The sequence below is a fragment of the Rhyacophila brunnea genome, unplaced genomic scaffold (genome assembly GCF_057557595.1).
Source record: "Rhyacophila brunnea isolate RB1 unplaced genomic scaffold, BYU_Rbru_1.0 scaffold_3, whole genome shotgun sequence".
NCBI lineage: Eukaryota > Metazoa > Arthropoda > Insecta > Trichoptera > Rhyacophilidae > Rhyacophila > Rhyacophila brunnea.
The window spans coordinates 47329467-47356450 of NW_028232965.1; the positions used below are offsets into that span (position 1 = coordinate 47329467).

A 26984-nucleotide genomic window follows, 5' to 3' on the forward strand; every position below is an offset into this window, starting at 1 on the left:
ATTGATCTGATTTTAATATTATTAAATTGTAATCGGTTAATTCTCTTTTCAGGCATTCATGTTCGAGAGTTCGTTGAGTTTAGTCGTTACCAAATGGGGGGAAGACACATGTCAGAAGTTAGACGCAAATTATTATGAATGTTGGCAAAACCTTACCAAGCACTTTGGAGAAAATCTGAAAATATGAATATGACTAGTTTTTATCATGACCGAAACATATTTTCTTTATTTCATCCTATCATAATATTATGTACATTTTATTGAAGACACCAATGACAAAAATTTTCAAAAACTTATTCACACTGAATTATGATTTTTTTATATTTATAGCAATAATTATTATATAACCTTCACTGACTCACTGACATTTTTGTTAAAATGGAATTAAAGTTGGGAAATAAAATTGTTTTCTATAGATTTCCAATAATACACTTACCCCAGAAATATGAATGCATATGAAAATGTATAACAGCTGTTGGCAATGTTCTTCAAAGCAAATGAAATTGGTCCTGGTCGTCAGTTATTAACAAAGGGTTTATTATATTTCATTCATTGCAGAAAAATTTGCATTTTTATATAAACTTTACTTCTAATTATCCAGATTTTCATATGATGATCAGTATACTATGAAAATTTTTAAAAATTCCCATGAAAAATTTATTTCGAAAGAATATCGAATATCCGCAGATTAATCATTATATGGACTATATTCATCGACAATTAGTCCAGATAATAAAGCTTCTACTGTACCTAGTGTGTAAAGGTTATTTATTTTAAGAGGGTCTAATACCATGTATTATTTTTATATTAATGACAATTAAATATTACAACCATTTTGATTTAAGTTGTGTGCGGTGCGATCTTTAAAAATCTATAAACATATATTATTTTTTCAAATAAAACACTTGATACCTTAGTATTTTTCTTTATTTATATTCCATCCAAACTTCACAACATACAAATAAAGACATCCAATTAAAAAAATATCGATTCTTAAGACAAATTCACTTTCTCTAACGCTAACTTCGTACGGCATTCCACAAAGCCGCTCAGAGACATGAAACAAAATCAACTTGAAACATATTTAAAACTGAGACATGACAAAATAATAAATTGCCACTTACTATTCTCATCTCGTGCGAACTCAACAATAAAATTAAAATACCCCATCAATATGCACTAAATGAAAATTAATTCAACTTGAAATCTAACAAAAATAAACTCACTTTGAAAAACAATAAATTTAAAGTCCTATCCAGAGGAAATAAAACATTTAAAATTTTACATAGTACAAATGCATATATTTTTATCACATAAGACGATCCCCATTGCACTACACTGGTGACAATAATGATCTCACTAATTGATTATCATTCCGTTAAGACTTTTGTGAAATAAAAATACTATGTGTGACTTGTGTATTCCGGCTGACACTCCATTACGTAGATCTTAATTCCCCCGCTTCTGTCCTTTCAGACCACATACAGTGCTTGGACATGTCCACCAGAATAATATAGAAGTAACCTGTATAGGTAGAAAAGCAGTTAATTAATATTTATTAACCCCATATTGGTTCACATTCAGTGCGAAATAACGCACTTGACGAGATTAATTAATTGCCATGGAATAATCACTGGAATGACACCAAACAGAATATTTTCATGATTGGTTAATATTTTACATTTGATTGACCTGATTTGACCCTAGATAAAAGTGCAAATGTCAACCCTTGTTTTGGTAAAATTTGAGTATGCTATCAATGAGAATCGCCTCCAAGCAGTTGATTTAAAATTATTGAATTAAAAAAGGGTGTTTTCGGTCCATGGTACCTTTTTATCAAAAAATATATCAAGGTAAAATAGTCTATTATGAATTGCCAGATAGTGTTTACGACAACTCAAAGTTTGATAAACAAAATAAGCAAAGTATTTTATAAATTCATAAAATTTCACATTGAGTTAATAATAAAGTTTAAACTTGATTTTTTATCAAATTAACAAAATGAAGGTTGACCAAAGATATTGAACAAACCCTTTTTCTACCAGTTGCAGTTTTCGCTAAAACAAGTTCCAGTCTGTTATAAGTGCCATATTATTTCAATACAACGAAGAATAAGTGCCTTAGAAACCCTTCCAAGATTTTGTATGAAAATAAGTAGCTTCAATCTCTACAGGTTTTCTTCAACATCTTTGGGGTTGACACTTTTCCCATGCCCTTCATTTTTGATTATAATATAATTAGTACTTCGGAAAAAACAGTCTCTTAGGGTGAGATTGAACCAAACTGTTTGAAAGTAAAATACATGCCGATGATAGTCATTTTAATCTAGATTTTTTTTATCCTATTGATCGCACCATCTCGCAAAGAGGACACGACAGTGTATCACCGCTCGTAATTGAGAGAAAATATAAAAATTAAAAGTATTCAGACGAGTTTCATCCGTGATTGACTGTCACGCCGGCTTCCAGTTCCGACGCCGGAGTCTCGGGTTCTTCGTCATTATAAATATTTTCGGCCATTTGCCAAACCTGAAACAACAGACAGACAACATTTAAATATAATAAACATAACCTTGAAGATAATGTGAAACAATATACATAATAATGAGCCATTTTATCGACTACTTGACCTTAGCATGAATAGATTTTTAACTCATAAAGGCGTGAGGTGAGATCGGTTAAGGTGATGTCTCTAGGTAAAGTTGTTATCGAAAAATAGCTAGAAAAGTTTATTAATCGGTAAATATATATTCAAAAGTAATGAGAAAAATAAAATAAAAAATTAAGAAGTATCATGGAGTTCTATATACCAAAAATACGTGTCAAATTCGGTACATTTCTATCGGGTGGTAAGAATGAATGACATAAGATTTATTATCAAAATTACGATAAAAATGTACGTAAATCTATTACCCAGGGAAACGCTAAGCGAAAATTGGAATTTATTATATCCTTATATCTTTTTTTTCAAATTTAAAAAACATCGATTTAGAGGTTAGAAAGCACGCAATTAAAATCGGAAAATCTCGGCTTATACGCAATTTATCGCGAATAACGCTTAGCGTTTCTATTAAAAATATTATTTATTAATTTTTACGGCAGTTACTTAAATTTAATCTTGTATTTTTGTATATTAACGAATCGATAGAAATCGAAACCATAATAATTGCTCAAATTGGCAACATGTTGACAACACTTAGCCGACGCTTGGCTGTATGGTGCTGCCGTTGTGGAATTATTTGGAAACAAAATATCTCCATACAAAACACACATACCATAACATGACGTTGAAAATGAAACTCACACATAGACAAGAAAAAATAACATTTCTCTGCATTTTGACAAAAATCAGTTTATCAGTTTGAGGCGAAATTGCCATATGAATAAAAATAACTTAATAATTGAAATTACAATATTAACTTAATTTACGTAGAAACCTGCCTATATTCAAAATTTGAAACTGCGAATTATTTGCAATTAGTATTTGCTTAAATTACAACTGTTTTTTATCATTATTATCATATCATCATTAAATAATCAACAAAATAAACAAATCTCGCATTTTAACATATGGTAGCATTCGTGCTCTCGATCGAAGATCGAATATCGGGTTTATGACAATTCTTCTTTATTTGGCCATTATTAGGTATATTGTTTGAAAACAGGAAGGAATCGACTCATCAGTAACATTTTTGTCAAGTAAGTAAACTTTCAGTGTATAATAAATAATATTATTATCGTACATCAAAATGACAAACTATGTCACGCAGTTTTGATTGTCAAACAAACATTCAAAAATTATTGAAAAGAGTTACATATACTGTATTTTCAATCACCATCATGCATTTATCATCAATATATATTATTTTAGGCGTAGACTCATCGTTTTCGTAGAATTATAAATACTTTACGTTAGTTTGAGGTTATGTTTATGACAAATGTCATCGAGCCCATCTTGTACGTTTTGTAAATTATCTAATAGATAGTGAATTTCTTTCATTCGCATAATATGATTGTAGAACCGAATTTAATAAAATTACTGAAACTTGTCTCGAAAATGTATCTCATAATCATCATTATAATTATTCACAATGCTTATACAATGTAACCAATGATTGATTGTAATCAAATATTTTATGTGCTTTCAAACACGTGTCCGTGTTTTTAATACAACATAATCGTAAATTGAAAACGTTATCTACAGTGATAAACTGATAAGTTTGACACGAGTATATGAATGTAATTAGGTTTGTTTTTTTGTTTACATATAGATAAATCTTTTAATACTGATGAACTCGACGAAATATTGGACGACGGACTGCGAAGTCGGCGACGGTTACGATTTCGACAACAGCGACGACATTTACAACCTTCGACATCACAATCCAGGGTTCTTCCCTGGCTCACAAAATGGTAGGTTTACAATTTCCTTAATAATATATTTATTGGTTTTATATACCATCCGGTCATACACTAGATTCATTTTCATTACATGCTTTGGCATAAAACAAGAATTCATTACATCTTGTACACATGATGTAGCGATTGTCTCGAATGAGGAGTTGACATATTATTGCCCATCATTATTTGTATTTTTACTGCTAAATACTTGAATTAATGAGGAAATATGGATTATGTAATAATATTTTTTTCCTATTGTTTCAGTATGCCGAATGCTGGTCCGGAATTGGAGGAAGATTTGTTGGTGAGAGGGCATGTTGCTGACAATGTCCTCAGCTCCTTTTTCGAATACTTCAACCTCACTCTCTTCGAAAAAATAGCTGAGCAGACAAATTTATATTCAGCACAAAAAAGGGACTTGTGGTCGGTGAATACGAATTCGAAATTCGTATTCACCGGCATCAAAATTATGATGGGTACATTAAGGTTTCCGCAGACTCGAATGTACTGGTGTTATGATCTAAGCATTCCAATCATTAATCAAGCAATGCCCAGAGACGGGTACTTCGAACTGCGGAATCACTTTCATTTTGCAGATAACACTGCTGACCGCACGGGCTGCACAGATAAACTTTGGAAGATTAGTCCCTTTTTAAGTGAGGTTCTAAAAAAATGCCATACTTTGCCCAGACCTGCTCATAACTCCATCGATGAGCAAATGATGCCGTTCACTGGCCGCTGTAGACACAGGCAATTTGTGCTTAACAAACCAAATCCTGTAGGCCTTAAAAATTTTGTTCTCGCGGCCAGAGATGGATTAGTGATAGATTTTCACATATATGTAGGGAAGGGAACGGTATCAGATGGAGATATGAAGCAGTTCGGTCTGGGCGCAAGTGTGGTCAAGTTACTCTGCCGGACTCTCCCCAATCCTCCTGCATTGTCTATACTGATCGTTTTTTCACTAGTTTGAAGCTCGCGGATTCGTTACTTCACGACAAAATGTTCTTAACTGGAACTGTCAGAAGTAATAGAATCGGCGATGTGATTAAGAAATTAAAAAAACGATAAGGCAATGCAGAGGGGAGATTGGGATGAGAAGGTTCGGTAGGATGACAAAGTCTGTGTAGTCAAGTGGAAAGAAAATAAATCCGTGTTATTATTTTCCACTGCGGTCGGCAGTACTCCTGTTGGTACCTGCATGCGATGGTCGAAGGAAGTAAAGAGGAAGATCAGTGCCACTCAGCCGGCCATTGTAAAGCACTACAATATGTCGATGGGTGGCATTGATCTTTGCGATCGGATAATTGCTTATAACAGGACTGCGATGAAGACATGCAAATGGCCTGTGAGGGTTTTTAACCACTTTGTGGACTTGGCGGTGGTAAACTGTTGGCTAATGTATATGCGGAATTGTAAACTAGAAAATGTACCCCGAAAGGATATTATGGGACTGTTGTCGTACTGAATCAGATTAGCGAAAGCTATTATTCGGTATGAAGATCGGGTAGCCAACATTTTAACACTGCCAGCACAAGGTCGGCCAAGAAACATGTCGACATCGCAGGTAGACACAGAGCCACCAGCTCGCAGGAGAACGGTTGTCCCCCAACCGATCGCTGAGGTATGTTTGGACAGCGTTGGCCACCATTCAGCATCCGTGTGCAGATACCCTGGATGCAAGTCCCGCACCAGGTATATTTGCATAAAATGCAATATGTATACGTGTGCACAAAATTTTGCTTTGAGCTGTATCACACAGTATAGGATGCAGCTCAAAGCAAAGCAAGTACATATTTAGGGTTTTATTTCATAATTTTAACTAATTTTAAGTGTAAATATATTTAATTATCCTATTTATAATGTTTTTGTATTATTTTTATTGTGTAATGTTCTATTAAAATTGACCACTCTTATGAACAAGTTGTTTTCTTTACCTTCCCTAAGTTTATAGAGTAGGTAATATTCATCTGCAGTGTGACCTGGTATGTGCATATAGTATATTTTACTTTTAAAAAATAAAAATAAAAAATTTGTCAATAGACTAATACTTCTCTTCCATATTTTCATTCCTTTGGCCCTATATTGGCCTTTTGTATTCTAAATTTCTATTCAAAATGAAAAAAGAAGTTGACAAGTATAAATTGATTTCAAACTTTTCTTTAAATCATAAAAATGTCAATACGATATAATAAAATATTGTACTTATTTAAAAAAAATTATAATTATTTGAATAGGTATATATATATAATAATATTATAGTAGAATATATTATTATATTCTTATAATATGTAAATGAATTTTTGTCTAGCGATTTTTTTCATCTGGCAATTTAATAATACTTGCAACTTATTATGGTAACTTACTGCCATCTGGTTAGAATTGACCAAAGTTTTTAGTAACAGATTTTTAGAAATTCATGGTAGATGCCTTTAAATATAAAAAGATGGCGTAAAAGTCACATTATATGTGTTATTTAGGCCAAAGACATCGCCTTAAAAATATATTTCTCATTTGAATAATAATTGAAGTCTATAATTAATATTCCACATTGAGAAACAACATTTAAACGGGAAATAACAGAGTGAAACAAAATGATACAACAGTAATGATATACACGCTCAATAGTAATCATAGACAATTAGTCCGACCTTCTTTTTGCACTTGACTTTTGCACAAAAATTGAATATGTACACCTTAGCCTGCTCTCACACCAGAACTCGCCTTGTTTGTAACTTGTCGAATACATCGATGTGACGTCATAGTTATTCACAAAACACATGTTGCCAACTGGAGCTCCGCAGATTGGTTGAATGTGACTGTTTGTTTGAAAAAACATTTGTTGCAAATCAATGAGTTGCATGTGACTCAGGGGGATGAAAGTTCCATACAGCGAACGTGACCACCTAATACTCAGTTTTCAGAATAGATGGTAGCACGGTCACACACGAATTCGCATGATACAAGGCCATTTCAATGACCAATCAGAGCTCACCCATGGTCCAGCCAATCAACATTCGAGCTTTCGATCAGTCTTTTCAAATTTCATGTCAATTCTACATGATATTTTCAAAACAAAAGCAGTCTTGCATTATTTTTCGAGTTGACATAATGTCAAGTGTCAGAATAATATTGCTGTTCGGCGTTTTTAAACCATATTGATAAAAAGGTTTTGCAATCCGATGGCTGATAAAATAAGTTAATGGGTAAGTCTACTTTTATTATATTATGTTTATAGGTATTATACGCTTGTATGCCCCTTGAAATTTCTTTGCAGTCGTGGCATCGAAATAATGATAGTACCTACCTATTGTAATTTTCATGTTTGCAAACCTACCAACGCAAACATAAAAAATAGATAGGTATATAAAGAAGATTAGTTTGAGTAAATTACGTACCTACCTATATAAAATATCTATATTATATTTGTGCATTCTTACAAAAGTGTAAATTGCGACCATTGTCATTTTATATTTAAGTACATTTTAAACTTATTGTTTCAGAATCTACATCAATATGTTGTCGATCATGGGGTTTTGACTGCGAGAACAACAGCAAACGATGAAAATTTATAATGAAACACAAAATGAAATAATTAATGAAGTCATCAATCTGACAGGAAGTGCTGACAAATAATTTCCATGATGGGAGTGCGTTACTATTATTATTATTACATACTTATGTCCTCATAAATGTATGTTATTATTCATGATTTGTCAATATGATTATCATTGCAATAAAATGTAATGAAATGAAAAAATGAAAAAATGAAATATCGACTTTTATTCATTTTTGTCACAATTTCGTTTTTATAATTATAAAATTTATAATTATATAAACGAAATTGTATTAAATTATTTAAGTATTATTAAAAGTATTTAATACTTTTTTCGGTTCGGATCTATGGTTCTGTCATAGTCAAAACTTCTAGTCACGCCAATAGATGGTGCCAATTATAAGGGGCATCTTCTTGTATGGAACTTACGAATCTATATATATATATATACGTCTGTTATCTATGATGTGACTCAACTTGTTGGAGACCGGCTCTACCGAGCCTGCACTTACGCATTTTATCTGAGCTAGCCTGCGCGCTTGCGCAAACCGCTGACGACAGCCATTAGCCATTCCTATCTGCACGTCACTGCTCGCCGCGTTCCATACATCAAATCAACAGAAATGGCAGACGAACGCAACAACATTTCGTTTGTGCAAGAAATAGAGAAGCATGCATGTATTTTGGAATCTATTTGGGTGCTAGATAAGTTCTGCTGCGATAAATGATGCACTGTGCATCGATATATGCCTAATTGACGGATGAATCGAATATTTTCGCCTTCTACTTAAATTTCTGCGGTACCAATACATAATAATCGCTGTTTCAGCGTCTGATGACATATTTGCGTAATGGCGTTTGACGTCTAGCCAGAGTATATTTTGACGTTTCAAGTGATTACGCGCGAGAGTCACTAGGTAGATATGCGAGGTCATCACATGCAACACTGGGTCGCCGGTATCGGAAGGTTTGATTTATAGCTATGCGGCACACGAGGCGAGTTCAGATGTGAGAGCCGGCTTCTTCTTTTGCCATATCCGCCCCTTAACTGGAGCATATGGACACCACGCGGTGCCTCCAAGAATCCCTGTCGCTTGCCAGTCTTCTTGCTTCGTTCCAGGTCAAACCAGCATCCCGTAGCTCCGCCGTATACAGTCTGTAGATTGTATTTAGCGGCCTTCCAGGACGCCGGAATTCGGTCGGCTTGAAGAACAGGCAAGCCAGGTTGAAGTTCTCTTCTGGCATCCGCAGCACGTGGCCGAGCCAGGTCCAACGTCGCCTCGTTCACTTTCAGCGTGATGAGAGGCTGCATAGTGCGTTCTCTTATCTCCTCGTTGCTCCTTAAGTCATACCACCGCACACCCAGTATTCGTCGCAAACATCTGTTTTCGAAGCTCAGTATACGGTTGCTCTGAGCCTTCGTAAGGTGCCATAATTCGCTACCGTAAAGCAGCACCGTCAGAATGCAAGCGTCGAATAGGCGGCATTTGGTTTTGACCGAGTAAAATCGTGAGTCCCAGACATTCCGCATTGAGTTGAATGTTGCTCCAGCCATTCCCATTCGGATAGCGAGCTCTTTCTGCAAAATGCCATCTCCCGTGATGTGTACCCCCAGGTACTTGAAGCTGTCGACGCTCTCGATGTTTTGTCCGTCGCTAATCAGAGGGAAATCTGGATCAGGACAAGTGCTATTACACAAGACATTGGTTTTCTTCGCGTTGATTTTCAAATCAACGTGAGAGGAGTTGTTATGCAACCTGTCGATTGTCTCTTGAATGCCCTCGATTGAGTTGTCGAATAGGAAAGCGTCATCGGCGTATTCTAGGTCGCATAGCTTCACCGTGGGGGTAACAGGTATGCCTCGGTCGGGTGGTATTGACTTCCGTAGTATGAAGCCGGCTTACAGGGTTTCCATGGAAATAAGCCGAACCGAATGGTTAATAACCGTTTATTGCCGTAATAAAACTTGTCGAGTGTTCACTCACTTATCTTCGGATTTGTATATACGGGCACCGCCGTGTTCCATTATGCTCCATTCAAATAACGGTGTTTGTACATGCGCGTCTATTTGAAACAAGTATTCCTTATATTAAAACAGAAAAATATTTTTTCTCTATGGTCAGTTTTTGATGTCTATGGGCACTTAACTGTCAAATAAATTACAATTTCTCACATTTTGCCGCTAGATATCCCTAGTGGTCCATATATTTTGAACTCGCTATTACATTTACTTTCATATTATTTCTTTTATTTTTCGATTAATACTACATTATGGCCGGATAATCCGAATGCCGAATAAACGTTATTGAATAAATAATCATTACAATATAAACAAATGAAAGTAAATGGTTATCGTGATAGTATACCTACCTACCATATAATTATTATGCATAAATCGATTCCAGCATAATCATGTGAATTGAGTTGTTCAAAATATTATATTACTTGTATTTATTTGATTTCATGAATCTGCGTCTGATGTGTATTTACTAACGAGACTCTTAAATTTGAAAGCGTCGCAGCTTTTACGAAATTTGCGGCATTGTAGATTAGCTTTATCTACGAAAGCAAAGTTTACTACCTATAAATAAAGCATTCATGATTGAATAAAATGAAGCACCAATTATAGAATCAATTGTAAAATAGATAGTACCATTAGACAATAATCAAAATAATACACTGAATCATAATGAAATACGGAAGAAAACAAGTACCTATGACAATTATTTATAGTTTATTAAAGTTGCGATCTGTCAAAAATGGACTCTGCCGAATTTAGCAATCGGTTCGCTAAACTTATCGTAGAGGGGCATTAGGTGTTCGGGTTCGGCGAGATGCTTATGTACTAAATTTGGATGAATGCAATTATACGGGCGTATTATATATCTGGCGTAAAATCGCATTCGAAAATTTTGGATGAACACCCTATTAGTCTCACAATATAGCAGATTTGGGGTTTGCTTTCATAAGATGTTTACCGATATTTATTATTTTAATTTCTCTCTTATTGGATGTCCATCATGTCTCGGTAAGGGGACTTGTACATTCCAGTATCGAAATGTGCTGGAGTGGATATATGGACGTATATGTTACGCCGAATGTGCGAAATTGAATATTACATGAAATGGGCAAAATTTTGCCTAAATCATGAAAAATGCAAGCCCGTTGTCTTATTCATGAATTAGACAAAATATCTGGAGAGTGCGTGAAATTGGCAGTAATTTTTCTGCCTACTTCATGTCTTGGACAAATTAGATACTAGCGCTACGGTGGTATTTTTTGCAACTAAACTAAATGTGTGAAATGCTCGTCGATTGGTCAAAATATACGTATATTGTCTATGGTCGAAATAGGTGGTCGCGCTCCGGTGGTATTTTTTGCAACTAACCAAATTTGTGTCAAATGTCATTGATTATAATATAAAAATATACCAATCAATAACTAAAATGACGTTCATGTCCATTTACTATGCGCAAAAAAACTAGAACTATAATATGATAACGGATGAATTTTATTTAAAGGTATTTTCGCGATTTGATTCGTGCTTGGGTATCGTACATGCAATGGTCGATTGTATTGTTGACACTTGTTAGCTAACCTCAAAATGGACATTCAGTTGAATAATTCAGAATTTCAAAACCTAATCTAACCTAACCTAACCTAACCTAACCTAACCTAACCTAAGCCAACCTAACCTAATAATATTATATTATGTCCAATTATAACTAATAAAATCATCCGTATTATATTTACTTTTTCTGCTGTCATGTTGACAGTTTAAGAATTCCATGCCCTGGCGACTTCATGTACTCGGCAGAAAATTTACCTTATTCATGAATAAGGCAACAGGCTTGACTATTACATGAATTAGCCAAAATTTAGCCCATTTCATGTAATAGTCAATTTCGCACATTCGGTGTAACATATACAAATAGGGGAATAGCATATACCATTTCACCATGGCACAGTTCACTGTGAGCTTTCTTATCAGAAAGAGATGACTGTATACTATATGTCTCCGATTTTATTAGATTCAATATGAAAGTTAATTAAATTTTCATAGCTGATTTTGGCAAAATTCATGAATTCAAGAATGAAAACCTAACCTAACAAATAATCCAGTATATCGGCTATTTTCAAAATTTGTTTGCTGCTGGATTCCTGTAAAGTGTTAACCGACAAGAACCGTGTTTTATTTAGACATGAATTTTATGTCTACTATACGACCCAAAGAGGTTGGACGGTCTTTAATATATGGCCATATATTTCTGATACAACATTTCACGGTGAAGTGTGATACGGCGAACTGCATACGTACACAACACAGAGCATAACAACCTACTCTCCAAGGATAAGTATCTACTATACCACTAAGGTATGTACCCTGGACAGCAATAAGACTGTCACAAGTTAACTGGCAGGCCCGAGATTCAATGGTTGAACAGTATCAACAAGAAAACTAGGACGGTCAGTGCATACACCAGGAGAATACGAAATTGAGAAATTATTTGTATATAATGTTTGAGGCTTTCACGGTTGTTTTTTATCGTAGTATATTCTTGGGTTTCCACCGTGTCTCCTTCTTCCTTCTTTACTCGACGTTTCGGGCTCGTTGCAGAGGCCATTATCAAGAGATGATATATCATGGCCTCTGCAACGAGCCCGAAACGTCGAGTAAAGAAGGAAGAAGGAGACACGGTGGAAACCCAAGAATATACTACGATAAATTATTGGTATTCTGGGATGCGCTCTGATCTGTCACAAGTCAAATTATAGTTCCACGTCAAACACACTCCATTGCCGCGATCAATGTTGCATGCCTATCCGTTGTTTCAGAGAAATGTTTGAGTGAGAAAACCCTTTGCCTACCTGCATAATATTATCTTCGGAGACAGAGCATATGACCCAAGGTTCGTTGGGATTCCACGAGAAATCTGAGATCTTTGCCGTGTGCCCGCCGTGAATGAAAAGCAATTCAGGTGGACCGTCCTCGGCATCCTCCATTGTTTGTTCTTCCCCAATCTTCGAAAGATCCCAAACATGCAGTCTGAAAAAAACAAAAAATGTAAACAATGGAAAATAGGGAAATATCAGACCAGTACGGTAGAACCTGTTATCCGAATTCTTCGATTATCTTAATTTTCTTATTTTATCAATTATAAGAAAAGAGTACAATTTACAATATTATATACTTAATTAGTAAACTGTATTTTTTTAAATTCTATTGAAAAGGTTTATTCAAATAAAGTACAGTAGGCGCTCGGTAAACCGGCATTCACCAATCCGGCACATTCAATAGTCCGGCATTTTGCTACTCAGCTCTCCTGCTCTATAATCCGGCAGGATTCACATTAACCTGCCGGATTAGAGCGGAGAGCCGTTCGCTCGGCAGTTTGGTGCCCGACCTAAACAGATTATTTATTATTTCCTATAGAAATCCAATAATCCGCCATTTCCGACAATCCGGCATAGGTGAAAAAATATGAATGCCGGATTACCGAGTGCCTTCTGTAGGTGTTTTATTATTTTTTTCAATTATCCAGATCATTATCCCCAATTAGTCAGGACATTCGCGGTTCTACTATAAAATATCATAAATTTATAACAGCTGGGTTAAATAAAAGTCTCATATTTTGCAGGAATGAGAGTTTTTAAGTTGCGCACATGGAAAAAATGATATCATAACAAGACCATAATATAATATGAGAGTCAAAATGGGATAGTAAAGTACAGTGCGAGTTTTATATTGTGGCTGACACGTCAGATCGCTGTATATAGAGTAAAAGGACGGAAGTGGTGGATGAAGACATTGAGGTGTACACAAAGGGTAGGGTGATTTTTAGTTCCCCAGATGGGCGCCACAACATGTCAGCCACAATATAGAAGTCCAGTAATGGTGTTTAATTACCTGCGATCTGTGCCACTGGATGCGAGAATAGTTTCATTGTGGGGAGACCACTGCACTTGGAATATTTCATCTTTGTGTGACTCGAATGAGTGTAACTTCAATTTCAGGTTACGGAGATCCCAAAGTGCAACCTACAATGATTAAAAATGTTGAGTTAAAATCAACAACAATATAATATATGACCAACACCACAAAATCCTAACCAATTCCTAAAAAGTTTATAAATAAACATGATAAATAATTGATTACATGCAATAAACATTTAATTACAAGTCCCCTGAGTTGGGCACATGGAAAAACAAAATCTTGCAATGAAGTGAGATGCTAAGTAATAAAATAGCTTGGACCAAAATACTAGGGAGCCTCATAAACTCTTAGTATTACATACAGCAACTTGGCATTTCTGTAACATTGAGTGGTTGAATACACAGAAAAATTAATATATTGTAGATTGATGCATGGAAAAATGGCAGCATTATTTTATAGATATCCACATTGTTTTTAACCAGCAGTTGACATTTTGGTCATATAACACATGCAATTTTATGGTTGTTTATTTAAATATTCAAAAGCACGATGGTTTGGTGTATTTTGCTGTCTTTGCTTTCCCGGGTGGTTATAAATTACATTTGAGTCGTACAGTATCAAAAGTAGAACTGTCGCAAATATATCGAAATTTAACCTTTTGTACAGTAAAACCTCCTTAATACGAATTCCATGGGACCGAAAATCGAAAAAAAATTAGAATTACGAATTATGAAATGTATGGGGAAGAAATATTAAAATTTTGAAAAAAAAAATTGATTTTCATTAATTTTGTTTCCAATCATAGATGTGCCTACCGAATTGGGTCATAAAATGTCAGGATTATTTTTATTACCTTCTTAAAATAAGTAATTTTTGATTTTTTAAGAAAAGTCGGTCACAATTTTCAATGACTGGCTCATGAAATAGTGTACTTTATTACGATTTATTGAATATTTTTGTATGCCATCTCTCACCTTTTGGACTCATCTCGACTCATTTCATTTTCATCAAATCATTTCGAATTAAAGGTATGGTGTTATATGAAAATAATGTTCAAAGAACTTTTTTTTCGGGAAAATTTCGAATTACGGCGAATTTCGAATTATCAGTGTTCTTACTAACGAGGTTTTACTGTATGCCATATTATTCTTCTAACCTTAAGAGGGCTCGCACATCAGAACTCGCCGCATGCGTCTTACGACGAATTCGTCGATGTGACGTCATCGTAAACCAAGAAACAAACGTTATCAAATGGAGCTTCGCAGATTGGCCGATGCAACTGCAACTCTGCGACCCTGCGACATTCGTCTAGTTGCATTGGCCAAAGTCTGCATGTCGACCTCAAAAAATGTCAGCTCCGCGCAAGCGCACAGCCCGCGGCCATCGGCCATTTCTGTCTCTATCTCTGTCTACACTGTCATCTCGCTCATCGCTGGTCACCGCGTTTGACGTTTGTTCATACAATCAACACAATAAAAATGCGGCGAATGTCGATATCGCTAGGCAGATGTGCGAGGTTTTATCAAGGAACACCGCCTGCCCGTTATCAGAAGCTTTGATTTATGGCGCTTAGGCACACGAGGCGAGTTGTGATGTGCGAGCCGGCTAATGTACGACTAGCAATATAATATTCGAATCAAAGTCATATCTGTGTGGTATAAAATTGTGTGAAATGTAAAATTGAAAATAGGGCTTGGTATCAGAATTAGAACTGTTCAATACTTTGGAAACAAAAGTAGAACTGTTGAATTTGAATTGAATTTCTGATTTCTAAATGTAGAAACATATTTCATGCTATTATAACACTAAAAAACCCAACAAAACATTTTTCGTCATTTTCTCGAAATGATGAATAACGCACAGATCTATTTTTGATACTATACAACTCATTTGTATCATAATGTTAATGCTTTAGTTCTCATACAAGGCAAAAATGTTTCATATTCAAAATAATCAACGCATTTACCTACTACGTAAAGGATCAAGTATAAAAACAAATTTCGAATATTTCAAATGTTTGTAAAAACCCAGAGCAGATACATTAACTCACATTCAGTAACCACATTAAATTATCATTATTCGCAAAATGTGCAGACCGCCCCAACTGGACCACCAGTTTGTAGAGCCTTAGACCCGTATCACACGGGACACCGGTGTGGCGCCACAGCGTGGCGAGATTCCGCATTCACACATTACTGAACGGGCATATTCAGACGAGGACACACGAGTGTCGCGTCCATTTATATGTAAATGCGGAATCTCGCCACGCCGGTGGCGCCACACAGGTATCCCGTGTGAAACGGGTCTTATTATATCCAGAGTTATTTGTAAATACAAAGAAAGAATGCAACATATATAATTATGCTTACAGTCTTGTCAGCACTACCAGTGGCAAGGATAAATTCGGAGTAGGGGTTAAAGCTCAGGCAGTTGACTTCAGCTGTGTGCGCGTCAACTGTGTGAGATGGCTTTGATGTATTGTTGCACCTGAAACAAGACGGTAGGTATAGAATTTTATTCCAATAATCTCCGAATGAGAAAGGCTACATTCTGATGCAATGACATCAAATTTAAAGAGATTGCTGTTAATCGGTCAGTCTTGGCAAAAAATGTATCTTGATATGTACCTATCAGACACTTTATTTTAGAAATCAAAAACTATCAGTTTGTTTCCGGATTTAGCTAAAATTTCTTGCAGCCAGAATATATCTTTCACTGCGCCATAAAAATACCAGTTAGTGGATGGTTGAGTCTGTTGTTCACCATCAAATCAATCTAGACACAATAACCCTCATTTCAGGCAGATAAATGGAGGGAAATGAAGTCATATCCAATTTCGACTCCGTGCGTGATATATTCAATAATACTGACACATGTTAAAATTTTGTGATGACCTGAAGAAAACACCAAACCAAAGCATACTAATTTATCTATGTGGCCATGCATTGAGTTAAAATTGGCCAGGTATGCAAATTCAAGTTTTTTAATGTTCCAGGGCACCCCTGGGAATTAGTCGCAGTGTACACTTACCTCTGGTTTACCAAAAAAAGAAATGCATTGTGTTGAAAATAAATTATTATCGATAAAATATAAAATGTTATAAAATACTTATCTGACCTTATAGATTAACCATATCATTGGAAGATTAACATCTTTATATATACTATGTAAACATAATATATTCTATAGCACAACTTTTATGACTCAACATATTAATATAATCTACGTCAAAATATTTACATAATATGTATGCAGCATACAAACAATACCATTGATTTATCGGTGATGCTTTGAGCTAATTTCACATAGGTTTTATGCATCCACAATTTACGACTGATTCGAACATTTTTCAAATGACCTGGCCGTGTGCAGCCATTGAAGTTTCATTTCATTATTATGCAACCAACTTTGTGAATATCGAAATTGACAGCAGGCGATGTATAATTTTAGTGCATCCAATAACAGTGAAATTAAATCTCATTAATAGTCTTCAGTCCTATTGGAATTAATAAACATATGCAACAATATAAGATGACATCTCTAAAAGGAACTAATTTTTCCTTACCTAGTGTCCCAGATCATGAGTTTCTGATCATCGGCGACTGATCCAAAGAGGGACTCGTGCAGAAGATGCCAAGCAACATCTTCAACGACTGCTGTGTGGCCTGTGAACACCGACTTAGCGTCGATCACTCGATTTTCTCGAGGAGTGGCGTTAATGTCCCACAAACATATGGTGTGATCATCACTGGAAATGAGTAATAATGTTATTATAAAACATTGTATGGAAATGAATGTATATTCAATTCAACGAAAAAATACACATTTATTTTCTTACCTGGCTGATAAAAGATATCCATTTAAATTAGGATTCCACGATAATCCATAACCTTCCTTTTGGTGACCCCGTAATCTGTAACAGTAAGAAATTTTCATTAGCTCATTAAAATATAGCATTACATAGTCTCTTGGATAACACACTAATTTATTATCTAAAGGCCACTTTGTTGATTTTTAAACACTTCCACTTTGATTTATGCACTTTATTTGGTTTTGATTGGACACAATATTGTGAAAGCCATTTAATAATTTTAGAAATACATATACCACGTTTAAAATCATGTTTCCTATACATTTTGGTGGTTTTCTTAACATTTAAAGTCGCGTTGTAGAATACATTCTTCAATATATTTTTATTATACAGTAGACTCCCGATTATCCGGGCTAATGGCAGGGAGAAGCGGCTCGGATAAAAGAAAAACACAGATAATCCGACCTATGACTATTTCTTTTTATAATACTACATATCGTCTCTGTTCTGGCAGAACACACTAACTGGAGAATACTAATTTTGAGTAATTTGACTTTGAAGTTGTTAAAATGTTCGAAATGGTCTATCATGTGAGTTTATTAAGTAATCATAAAAAGGATGACTTTAAAATAAAGACTGTTTATTTATTAAGAAGGTTTCCAGACGGTAAAGTTTGAAATACGGAACATTTTGGTATAACTAACTCAATATGTCATTTTTTCGAATTAGTGTCTTCTGCCAGAACAGTGACGATATTATACATTTCTAAAGTAGACAATTATTTATCATGTTTAATACTCATATTTATTAAGAAAATCAGTGATTTTTGTTTGTTTACAGGAATCTTTTAATGATTATCTAATATCAGTTCGAATTTTCTATTATCATTGTATCTAAAGAGCTATTATATCATTGTATACACTATACACCATATCGTGCACGGATAATCCGTACACGGATAATCGGGAGTTTACTGTACTTTGTCTTTTCATAACCTCCAGTGATTTTATTTGACACATTGACCTCCTTGAAACCCGACATCAGAAAGCGAAGATCTCGATTTTTTACTTTTAAACTTTCAAAGACGATTTTTCTAAACTGTTTCTACTAATAGTGACTTTTGCTTGATATTGACTTCCACAGTGTATTATTACAACTTATTGTATCAAGTATTTGTTATTTGCCATTTTCTTTATCCAAGGGGTCCACGCACTGAATCCAAGCACACATTGATTAAGTGAATTTTACCAATCCGTGGGATACAAAACTGCAACCCGCAGTCATGATGGATGAGGTTCTTCATACACCAACAATATTCTATTCTACTGATAACATTATTACCTAAGATCGGGGTGACACTCTCCGCTTGGCTCAGGTTTGCTGGGATGTTTAGTGTAATCAAACACAAGGACGTCAGAAGAGGGCGTCTTGGTGGCGATGACACATGGGTTCTGCGGCATGTAGCGTGCACGGTTAACTTCTCCCTCATGGTTTATTTTAATTTCAATCTCTATTTTGCCAGACACCGAACCGAAACCTCCAAATTCTGCGGATAATAAGAGAAATATGATTTATATTGGACATGGGACTGTTGAGAGACCTATGTTGAAGAGATCGACGATTGTAGAAAAGACATGGCAACTCCGGTGCTAAAGAACGGGAAGACACGGAATATCGATGTTTATATACCTAGCAATTTTTCATTTCAAATATAAAACTAAAAAAAGTGAGGGGAGTTAGCTGGTGGTGACAGTAGCAAAGCCAATTTTATGTAACATAATATTACTTTGAATTGAATAAAACATCTCCAACATAAAAAATTGTTAATTTTAAGTGCTTTTTTTAAGTGAAACACTTTTATGTGAAATATTTGAAAATTGCAGGTGGAGAAAAAGGATCATAACTGACTCGAAAACTACAGAAATGACTGGCCCCTTATGCCTTAGCTCTAAATACATGTGTCAAAAAATCATTTAATACATTCATTCATCACTATAGATCTACCATCGTAAGTCGTCAGCCGGTCGAATTTTAAACTAAAATTGTCTATCAAGGATAAATTTGTCACAAACGCCATTTAATTTTACAACATATTTCTCGAATTATAGATTGCGCTTGCGTTTATCTAGCTCTCATGGCGTCAAAACATCAAAAACACATCATATCATTTAGTGTTGATAAATAAAATTACCTATTAAAAAAAGAGATCAACAACTAAAAAAAGCTTTTTCCTTTTAAATAAGAAATGTACCTAATACATAACTTTATATTTGATATAGTATTTTATAATCAAACGAGTGTTTGTTGCTAATTTAGGTACGCTGATTTTCATAAAAAGAGCATTTTAGATTATTAATAAATGAATGTGACCTTTTAATATTTAACATTATTCAATAGCTACTTAGCACCAATTATTTGGTAAGTATTTAAAGTAAGCTATATTTTAATATAATCAACAATGAATTATAATCGTCTCCACAAAGAAATGAATGCAGACGAAGCGCAATCCGAAAATAACTCCGCAGTAGCGTTTACTGATTGGGCGTTATGACAAATTTATTCCAGACTGAGTCAAATGTTTACATTGTGAAACGTCAGCATGCAGAATTCGGGATATATATTGTGTTATTGAAAATACAGAAGAAATAAGTATAGTGCATAATGGCAAGTAGTTCTAAAACAGTTCGTGGGAATGCCAGAGACATCATTCTAAAACTATGGCAATTCTGCGATGACGAAAAAAGACAAAAAGAATTGATTATTCCTATCGATAATGAATACAACGGGCAGCCGCCATAACAGGTAAAGATTTATTTTCAGTGTTACGAAGTTGCATTTATATTACAATGCAACTGATTTCTAGTTTTTTTAGTTTTGTTTAAAGTTATGATAAAAAAAATGTTAATGTCGCATAGCAATATAAATTAATACTTACTTATTATTTGTGTATGTAAACGGATTTATAAAGAAATTTAGTATATTAATTAAACTGACATTTACAAGTTCGAATTCCACAATATGACCTTGACTGGTTTTATTTTTACTGTAAATGGTCCTGAGTGACACAGAATCGGATTATAGTCTATCTGGAATTGAACCATTATAGTAGGCTGGTGACATCAATTTGGCTTCGACAGTACAGGAAGCGGAGTCACAGAGCGCGGGAAATTTTAATTCTTCTTTATTTTTGTTATACGTTTATTAAGGGATAATAATATATTTGATTAAAAACAAGAACTTACGATTTTTTTAATTCAATTTTATTAAAATTCGTTTTAGTGAACGTGTTTTTGAGATATTTTATCATTATTTTATAAAACAAAAGATGGACGATCATAAATATTGAGTCAAATTAAAATCTTTTTGACAGGTTGACCAACATAAAGTTGCGCGTCTCGTTGTTATCATCAAAAATAGAAATTGTTCGACGTCGTGATTCGCGAATCGCGAGTGACTTGCTTCTCCGTCCCTTCACCCCTGTAAATTAAACTCAAAATGGCTGACAGCGCGGCTCGCGCCGAAGCTAGAAGGAGGAAAATTCTACAATTTTCACATAACAGATTGGTTTTATTTTTACTGTAAATGGTCCTGAGTGACACAGAATCGGATTATAGTCTATCTGGAATTGAACCATTATAGTAGTTATATAATTTCTACATTGTTTGTGTAATTTATAGTTATCGTGTTTTATTTAAAATTCCATTTATGTTGATACTATTTTACCGTCTTTAGAGTTAATTTAATTTATTTTCGCTTTTTTTATTATATTTTTTTCCATGACTAAAATATACACAATACTACTTTATATTTTCCAATTTCTGATTTTTCCAACTACGCATTTCTTCCTCGTGGTTATAAAAAAAGTAACACGTTTTTATTTTGATTGTGTTAATTTTTTATTTTAATAATATTTGTACATATAAATCTACTACCAATAAAAATTTATAAATAACCATTTTTTTGTTAGTTATGCCAACATTCTCAATGTCATACTAGCGCCCTCGCTGAAATGCCAATTTATGATGGTAGATCTATAGTCAAATCACTAGAAGCAAGATAATATTCTGCGAGCGAAAGGAAAAGGGCGAAAGACCTAAAAATGAGTTTAATGAGTTCGCTTATTACTTGCTGTAATATGATTTATTTTGATGAATCATAAATACATAGGTACCTATATGCAGAAATGAGAAAAATGATTCGAACCATCACTTCTAAATTATTGTATTTGTAGATTTCTGGGTTTTCACCCTGTGTACTTCTTCAACAAACAACCGTGAAAGTCTCAAACATTATATAACAAGCCTCTGAATTACCAAATTCCACACAGAAACATGGGAGTTCCAATACAAAATGGTCCAAAAATCAATCTTCTTTAGGGTCTCCTGAAATGTAGTGATTTTAGACTTAACGCCTTTATCCTTTGACACATAGTATTTTACTCACCGCCTTTTTCATTATCGTAATGACTCGCATCAAACTGAGCATCTTCATTTGGAAGTTGAACGCTGGCGATCAGTAAATGGTTCTGCTCATCGGATGTGTGCGTTCCCAAGATGAGCCTACAAAACATACAATAATAATTATACAATTCTATAAACCTCATACAGACTAGGGGCCTGTCACAGTGAATGTAGACAATATGTAAGGAATGTCCACCAAACACAAAATCCTCCTGACTGGAACATGGTCATAAATCAAAGCAATGCTGCAACCCTCTCCTGCGCAGTCAGTGCACGTAGTAACGAGCACAATATCAACAACGTATATTTCAATTTTAACCTGTCATTGAAGACACACTTTTGACTTTTTGGAGCCATCCCAAAATAAATAATTATTACAAACTTCACACTTTATTGTAACAAAATGAAAGAAAGACTGGCACGCGCCAGAGTAGGGTCACACCCAGTCAGCCCCTACCTAACGCGCTCTGTGTCTGCGCTGTGACGTTGATGTGATCTGACGTGTAATTTACTCGATCTTTTGATAAATTAATAAGTTTTGATGTTTTACTCCTAAGTTGTACTAGTTACATCCCACGAGTAAACGGACCAATATCCAAAAAACCAGTACTGCACTGGTAAAATCAGTACGTATGGTCACATTATCCTAGACAAATATTTGTTAACAGTTTTGAAGTAAGTATAATGTTGTTCTTTTGTTCAAAGACAGCTAAGCTTCACCGTTGGCTATTTTTTACTGTCATATTGCATTAACCTTTCTATGTAAAAATGCAATAAAAATGCCCTAATAAATCCGAAAAGATATATAATAATAACAGTGATAGTAGCATTTCTAAAGCTTCATTCAACCAATGTTCTTCATAGAACAGATATATCCAGTTTAACAAATAGGCATCGACTTTATTTACTCTACCCTTGAAGTACAATGAAATGTAGGAGGGTAGGTACCTGTGAACTGAATAGTCTTTTCCTTCTGGTCTGGTGACGTCAGGAAGCCACTGAGCAGTCAAAGAAGGCCATTCCAAAGCATGGGTCATCACCAAGTCATACAGGAATGGCGTATTCTTCTTCCAAATCTTGTACTCTTCATTGATGACCCTTTCTTCCACGGCGTCATCAAAGGTTTCTAGATGCATAATAAATCAAAATAATACAATTATTACTTACTATAGTATGAAAACAAACGAGAAAATACGAAAAGAGATTCAGGTTTTGACGTTAACGTCAGGTACAAAATCTGAGAGCCAAAATGTAGAATCAAACACTGAAACGTTGCCACAATTTAACTTTCATAAGATTAACTATTACCTCCATCGCCTTTGTCGCCCATTGCAACACGGTTCGGTGGGGTCTCAATTGTAATTTTTGTAAAATATTATCTCGACACAGACTATGCCCGCCAAACTGAAAAAGGCCGGTGACATCAATTTGGCTTCGACAGTACAGGAAGCGGAGTCACAGAGCGCGGGAAATTTTAATTCTTCTTTATTTTTGTTATACGTTTATTAAGGGATAATAATATATTTGATTAAAAACAAGAACTTACGATTTTTTTAATTCAATTTTATTAAAATTCGTTTTAGTGAACGTGTTTTTGAGATATTTTATCATTATTTTATAAAACAAAAGATGGACGATCATAAATATTGAGTCAAATTAAAATCTTTTTGACAGGTTGACCAACATAAAGTTGCGCGTCTCGTTGTTATCATCAAAAATAGAAATTGTTCGACGTCGTGATTCGCGAATCGCGAGTGACTTGCTTCTCCGTCCCTTCACCCCTGTAAATTAAACTCAAAATGGCTGACAGCGCGGCTCGCGCCGAAGCTAGAAGGAGGAAAATTCTACAATTTTCACATAACAGATTGGCAAAAATTACTGGCAGAATTGAAGAACCGGCTGCTACAGATGGTTTGTTTTGCATAAAATCGTTTTCATTTATTGTCGTAAGTTTATTCAGTTACAGTGCGCAAGGGTTACCAACGTTATGACATTTTGACATTTCTAAAACCAAAATATTTCTTTGGTCAGCAAGAAATAATTGATTTTGATTAATTAAAATTATCATGTATCTTGATTTCCTCTATGACTTCATGGTATCATTGACAACTGCTTCAAGCAAACGAATTTTTCAAGCGTTCACAGATTCCAATTGGTCCAATTTTAGTTAATTAAGTACCTAAGTAAGAATCTTGTGTTAAATCATGACTTTTCGCATTTCAGGTGTGATTGATGATGAATATCCCTTTTCCCAGCCAGAGAATGCCGGTGCGAGGGAAGATTCTTCGCTGTCAACTGAACAACAGAGGATATTTGAAAATTTTCAGAATAATTTCTTCGGTAACAATCCATCACCGTTGAACCCCGACGAAGACATAGAGGAACCCTCCAAACTAAGTTTTTTGTACACGACCAAACTGCATATAGTTTTGCTTTCAATACTGATCCAAGTTCTTTGTATATTTAATAACAAATTCTTCAATGATGGATATTTATTCTTACCGTTGGTTGTGCTGGAAGCAACCGAATGGTTCTTCTTAACCCCGATAAGACAGCAATCGGTCATCAGTACTTTTCTTGCGATGAGTGGTATTTCGCCGCGAAAAATACAGTTTTTCCTACATGTCGCTCAGGGGGCGATGAAATTTTTCCAGGATTCTTGCATTTACTTATTTGTAACAGTCATAATACAGGCTACGAGACTAGTGATTTTATAATATTTATAAACAAACTACCCGTACACTTATCAATAATTCCACTGTAAAAAAACGCTCATCTGTTTCGACAACTTTTAAAACATAGGTAGTCATTACAATAAATTTATGTTTACTGCAAACTTTTAACATGTCGTTTATTCTGCAATATCTTTTATGTGCACAAAACACTGACGGATTGATAAATGGATCAACTAAGTTGACAAAAAATTTATAGCAATAATTGCATTGGAAAATTTTCAATTATAACAAGCAATCTATCATATTGTATCTACATATAAGCACATAATCTCTAAGATATTTAAGCATTATTGACAGATGAAAGTTTTTTATCAGGTAGGTATTTTGTAATATATTTTTATTGTGACTGACCAAATGGCAAACATAAACTTGTGAAGAAAAAACCCTATCTGGCAAAAGATAATATATATTATATAGGTATAGCAGTGGTGTGCGGTCCGTAGATACGGAGTATCCCCAGAAATATTCAATAAATTACCATGTAAGTAATAGGTGCCTATTTTATATTTGTTGCACAATTGTATAGAAAAAAAATATTTACTTCTAAAACTTCTATACAGGAGGACCTCGACTTTCGCACATAATTGGTTCCTGAAAAGGTGTGCGAATGTTGAATGTTCGAAAGTAGAGGGAAGTAAAAAAAAAAAAAATAGTGTGTATTTTGAAATATTATAAGATGTTTAAGAGACATGTTTAAGTGGGGTTTGCGGGTGTTACCCTTAAAAAGTTCTTCTTTATTTTAAATGGTAAATCATTAAATTTACAATATTGCTTAACTGCTGGCACGAAATGTAAAGTGAACCAATCTTTTAATATTAACGCAGTAAACCCAGGCTTTCTTATTTGATTACTGGAAGCAATTCTTTATCCGTCCCTTTCAATGCTCTGGGATTTTCTGTTTGATAAATTAACATTGGCATCAATTTTAAATCACCAGCCAAGTTTCCACCAAGAAGCAATGTCAATCGGTTTTTAGAAGGTTTATGCTTTTTTATTAAGATTTAAGATTTATATTTTTCCATTTCATCCATAACTATGCCGTGTCTTTTGGAAACAACCTTTAAAGATATATTTCCACAATTTGTAACATATTCCTTAATTTTATTTTTACTTTTCAAAATTGAACATATCGTAGTAGACCTGTTTGTATCATACGAACGTCCGATTGAAGCAAAAGATTCACCGCAATCAGAACGTCATGTGAAGTTTATAAATCCTTGATTTCTCTTTGTTCGTATCAACACTGCAGTTTTTCCGTTTCTCACTCATGTTTATAAATTTTTAGGGTGAAAAATTTCAAATGAATAAAATTAGCAAAACGCACAACATGACACGCCCGCACGCGCTCCTGCGCAAGAATAAACCTATCCTAGCTAGCTCACAAGCAAAGTGACGGGTGCGAGCAGGATGCAAGTGACGGCCAGCGCGACGTTTTAAAAAAACGATTTTTTTTTAAAATGTGCGAAATAGCGAATTGTGCGAAAGTCGAACGTTCGTAAGTCGAGGTCCGCCTGTACTATTATTATGAAACTTTATAAACATACCACATCAGCGTGAAGTTTGATAGTTTTGACAGGAAATATGACATAGTTAAAACGATGCAATAAATAGGCTACATGTAAAAGCAGTCAGAAATATATACATAAGACCATGTCCGTTCTTAATAGGATCATATGGGCCACCACAGAGTGGAGGTTTGTATTAATAGATTTTTGTTTTTACGAGAAATGGATGTTAGCCACTTGCATCAAACATATTAGGTCCATACTCACAAATTGAAAAACAATATGTGTACTTGCCAGACAAAGGATACGAACCTGGGACCCACGACTTAAGTTGCTCGGCCATTGTGGGCGTCAAATAATGACGAGAACAATAATTAAATTTTATTAAAAAATCACTATCTGCAATCAATTTCAAAGTAAAGTTATTCCACTATAGTTATGAATGTTACATAAATAATGTGTTGAGAATATCACACACCTACCACTCGCGTAGGTAATATTTTTTCAGCAGCGTCCTTATAAACAAATATCACCGCACGCCACTAATACATGGGTATTGCAGAATCAACGGCAGTGTAAATC

At 34.6% G+C, this 26984-nt stretch overlaps 2 protein-coding genes across 5 annotated transcripts in view; one reads left to right on the forward strand and one right to left on the reverse strand.

The window, feature by feature from the left end:
- The window catches only part of hgo (homogentisate 1,2-dioxygenase), a 16338-nt gene extending 15422 nt beyond the window's left edge, over window positions 1-916 (forward strand). For all 4 annotated transcript variants that reach the window (XM_085952319.1, XM_085952318.1, XM_085952322.1 and 1 more), the window contains one exon: window positions 53-916. In XM_085952319.1, coding sequence (XP_085808445.1) covers window positions 53-187 — 135 coding nt within the window. In that variant the 3' untranslated portion in view covers window positions 188-916. The remainder of the gene's footprint in view (window positions 1-52) is intronic.
- Caf1-55 (chromatin assembly factor 1 p55 subunit) lies at window positions 910-23587 on the reverse strand. Its single transcript, XM_085952323.1, has 10 exons — window positions 23471-23587; window positions 23111-23288; window positions 22146-22261; window positions 19044-19248; window positions 17730-17804; window positions 17457-17639; window positions 16261-16378; window positions 13865-13995; window positions 12826-13003; window positions 910-2528 (listed from the first exon to the last, which is right to left on the reverse strand). Exons 1-10 carry the CDS (start codon window positions 23490-23492, stop codon window positions 2436-2438), a joined length of 1299 nt encoding a protein of 432 aa, XP_085808449.1. The 5' UTR covers window positions 23493-23587; the 3' UTR covers window positions 910-2435.
- Window positions 23588-26984: the final 3397 nt, after the last annotated feature.

Excerpts from the sequence above, each read along its gene's own strand:
- Caf1-55 (XM_085952323.1), bottom strand. The coding sequence starts at position 23,492 with ATGGGCGACAAAGGCGATGGAG. Across the intron at positions 22,262-23,110 it reads AAAGACTATTCAGTTCACAG|GCTCATCTTGGGAACGCACA; the intron begins GTACCTACCCTC and ends TATGTTTTGTAG. Across the intron at positions 13,004-13,864 it reads TCCAGTGGCACAGATCGCAG|ACTGCATGTTTGGGATCTTT; the intron begins GTAATTAAACAC and ends TGTTTTTTTCAG.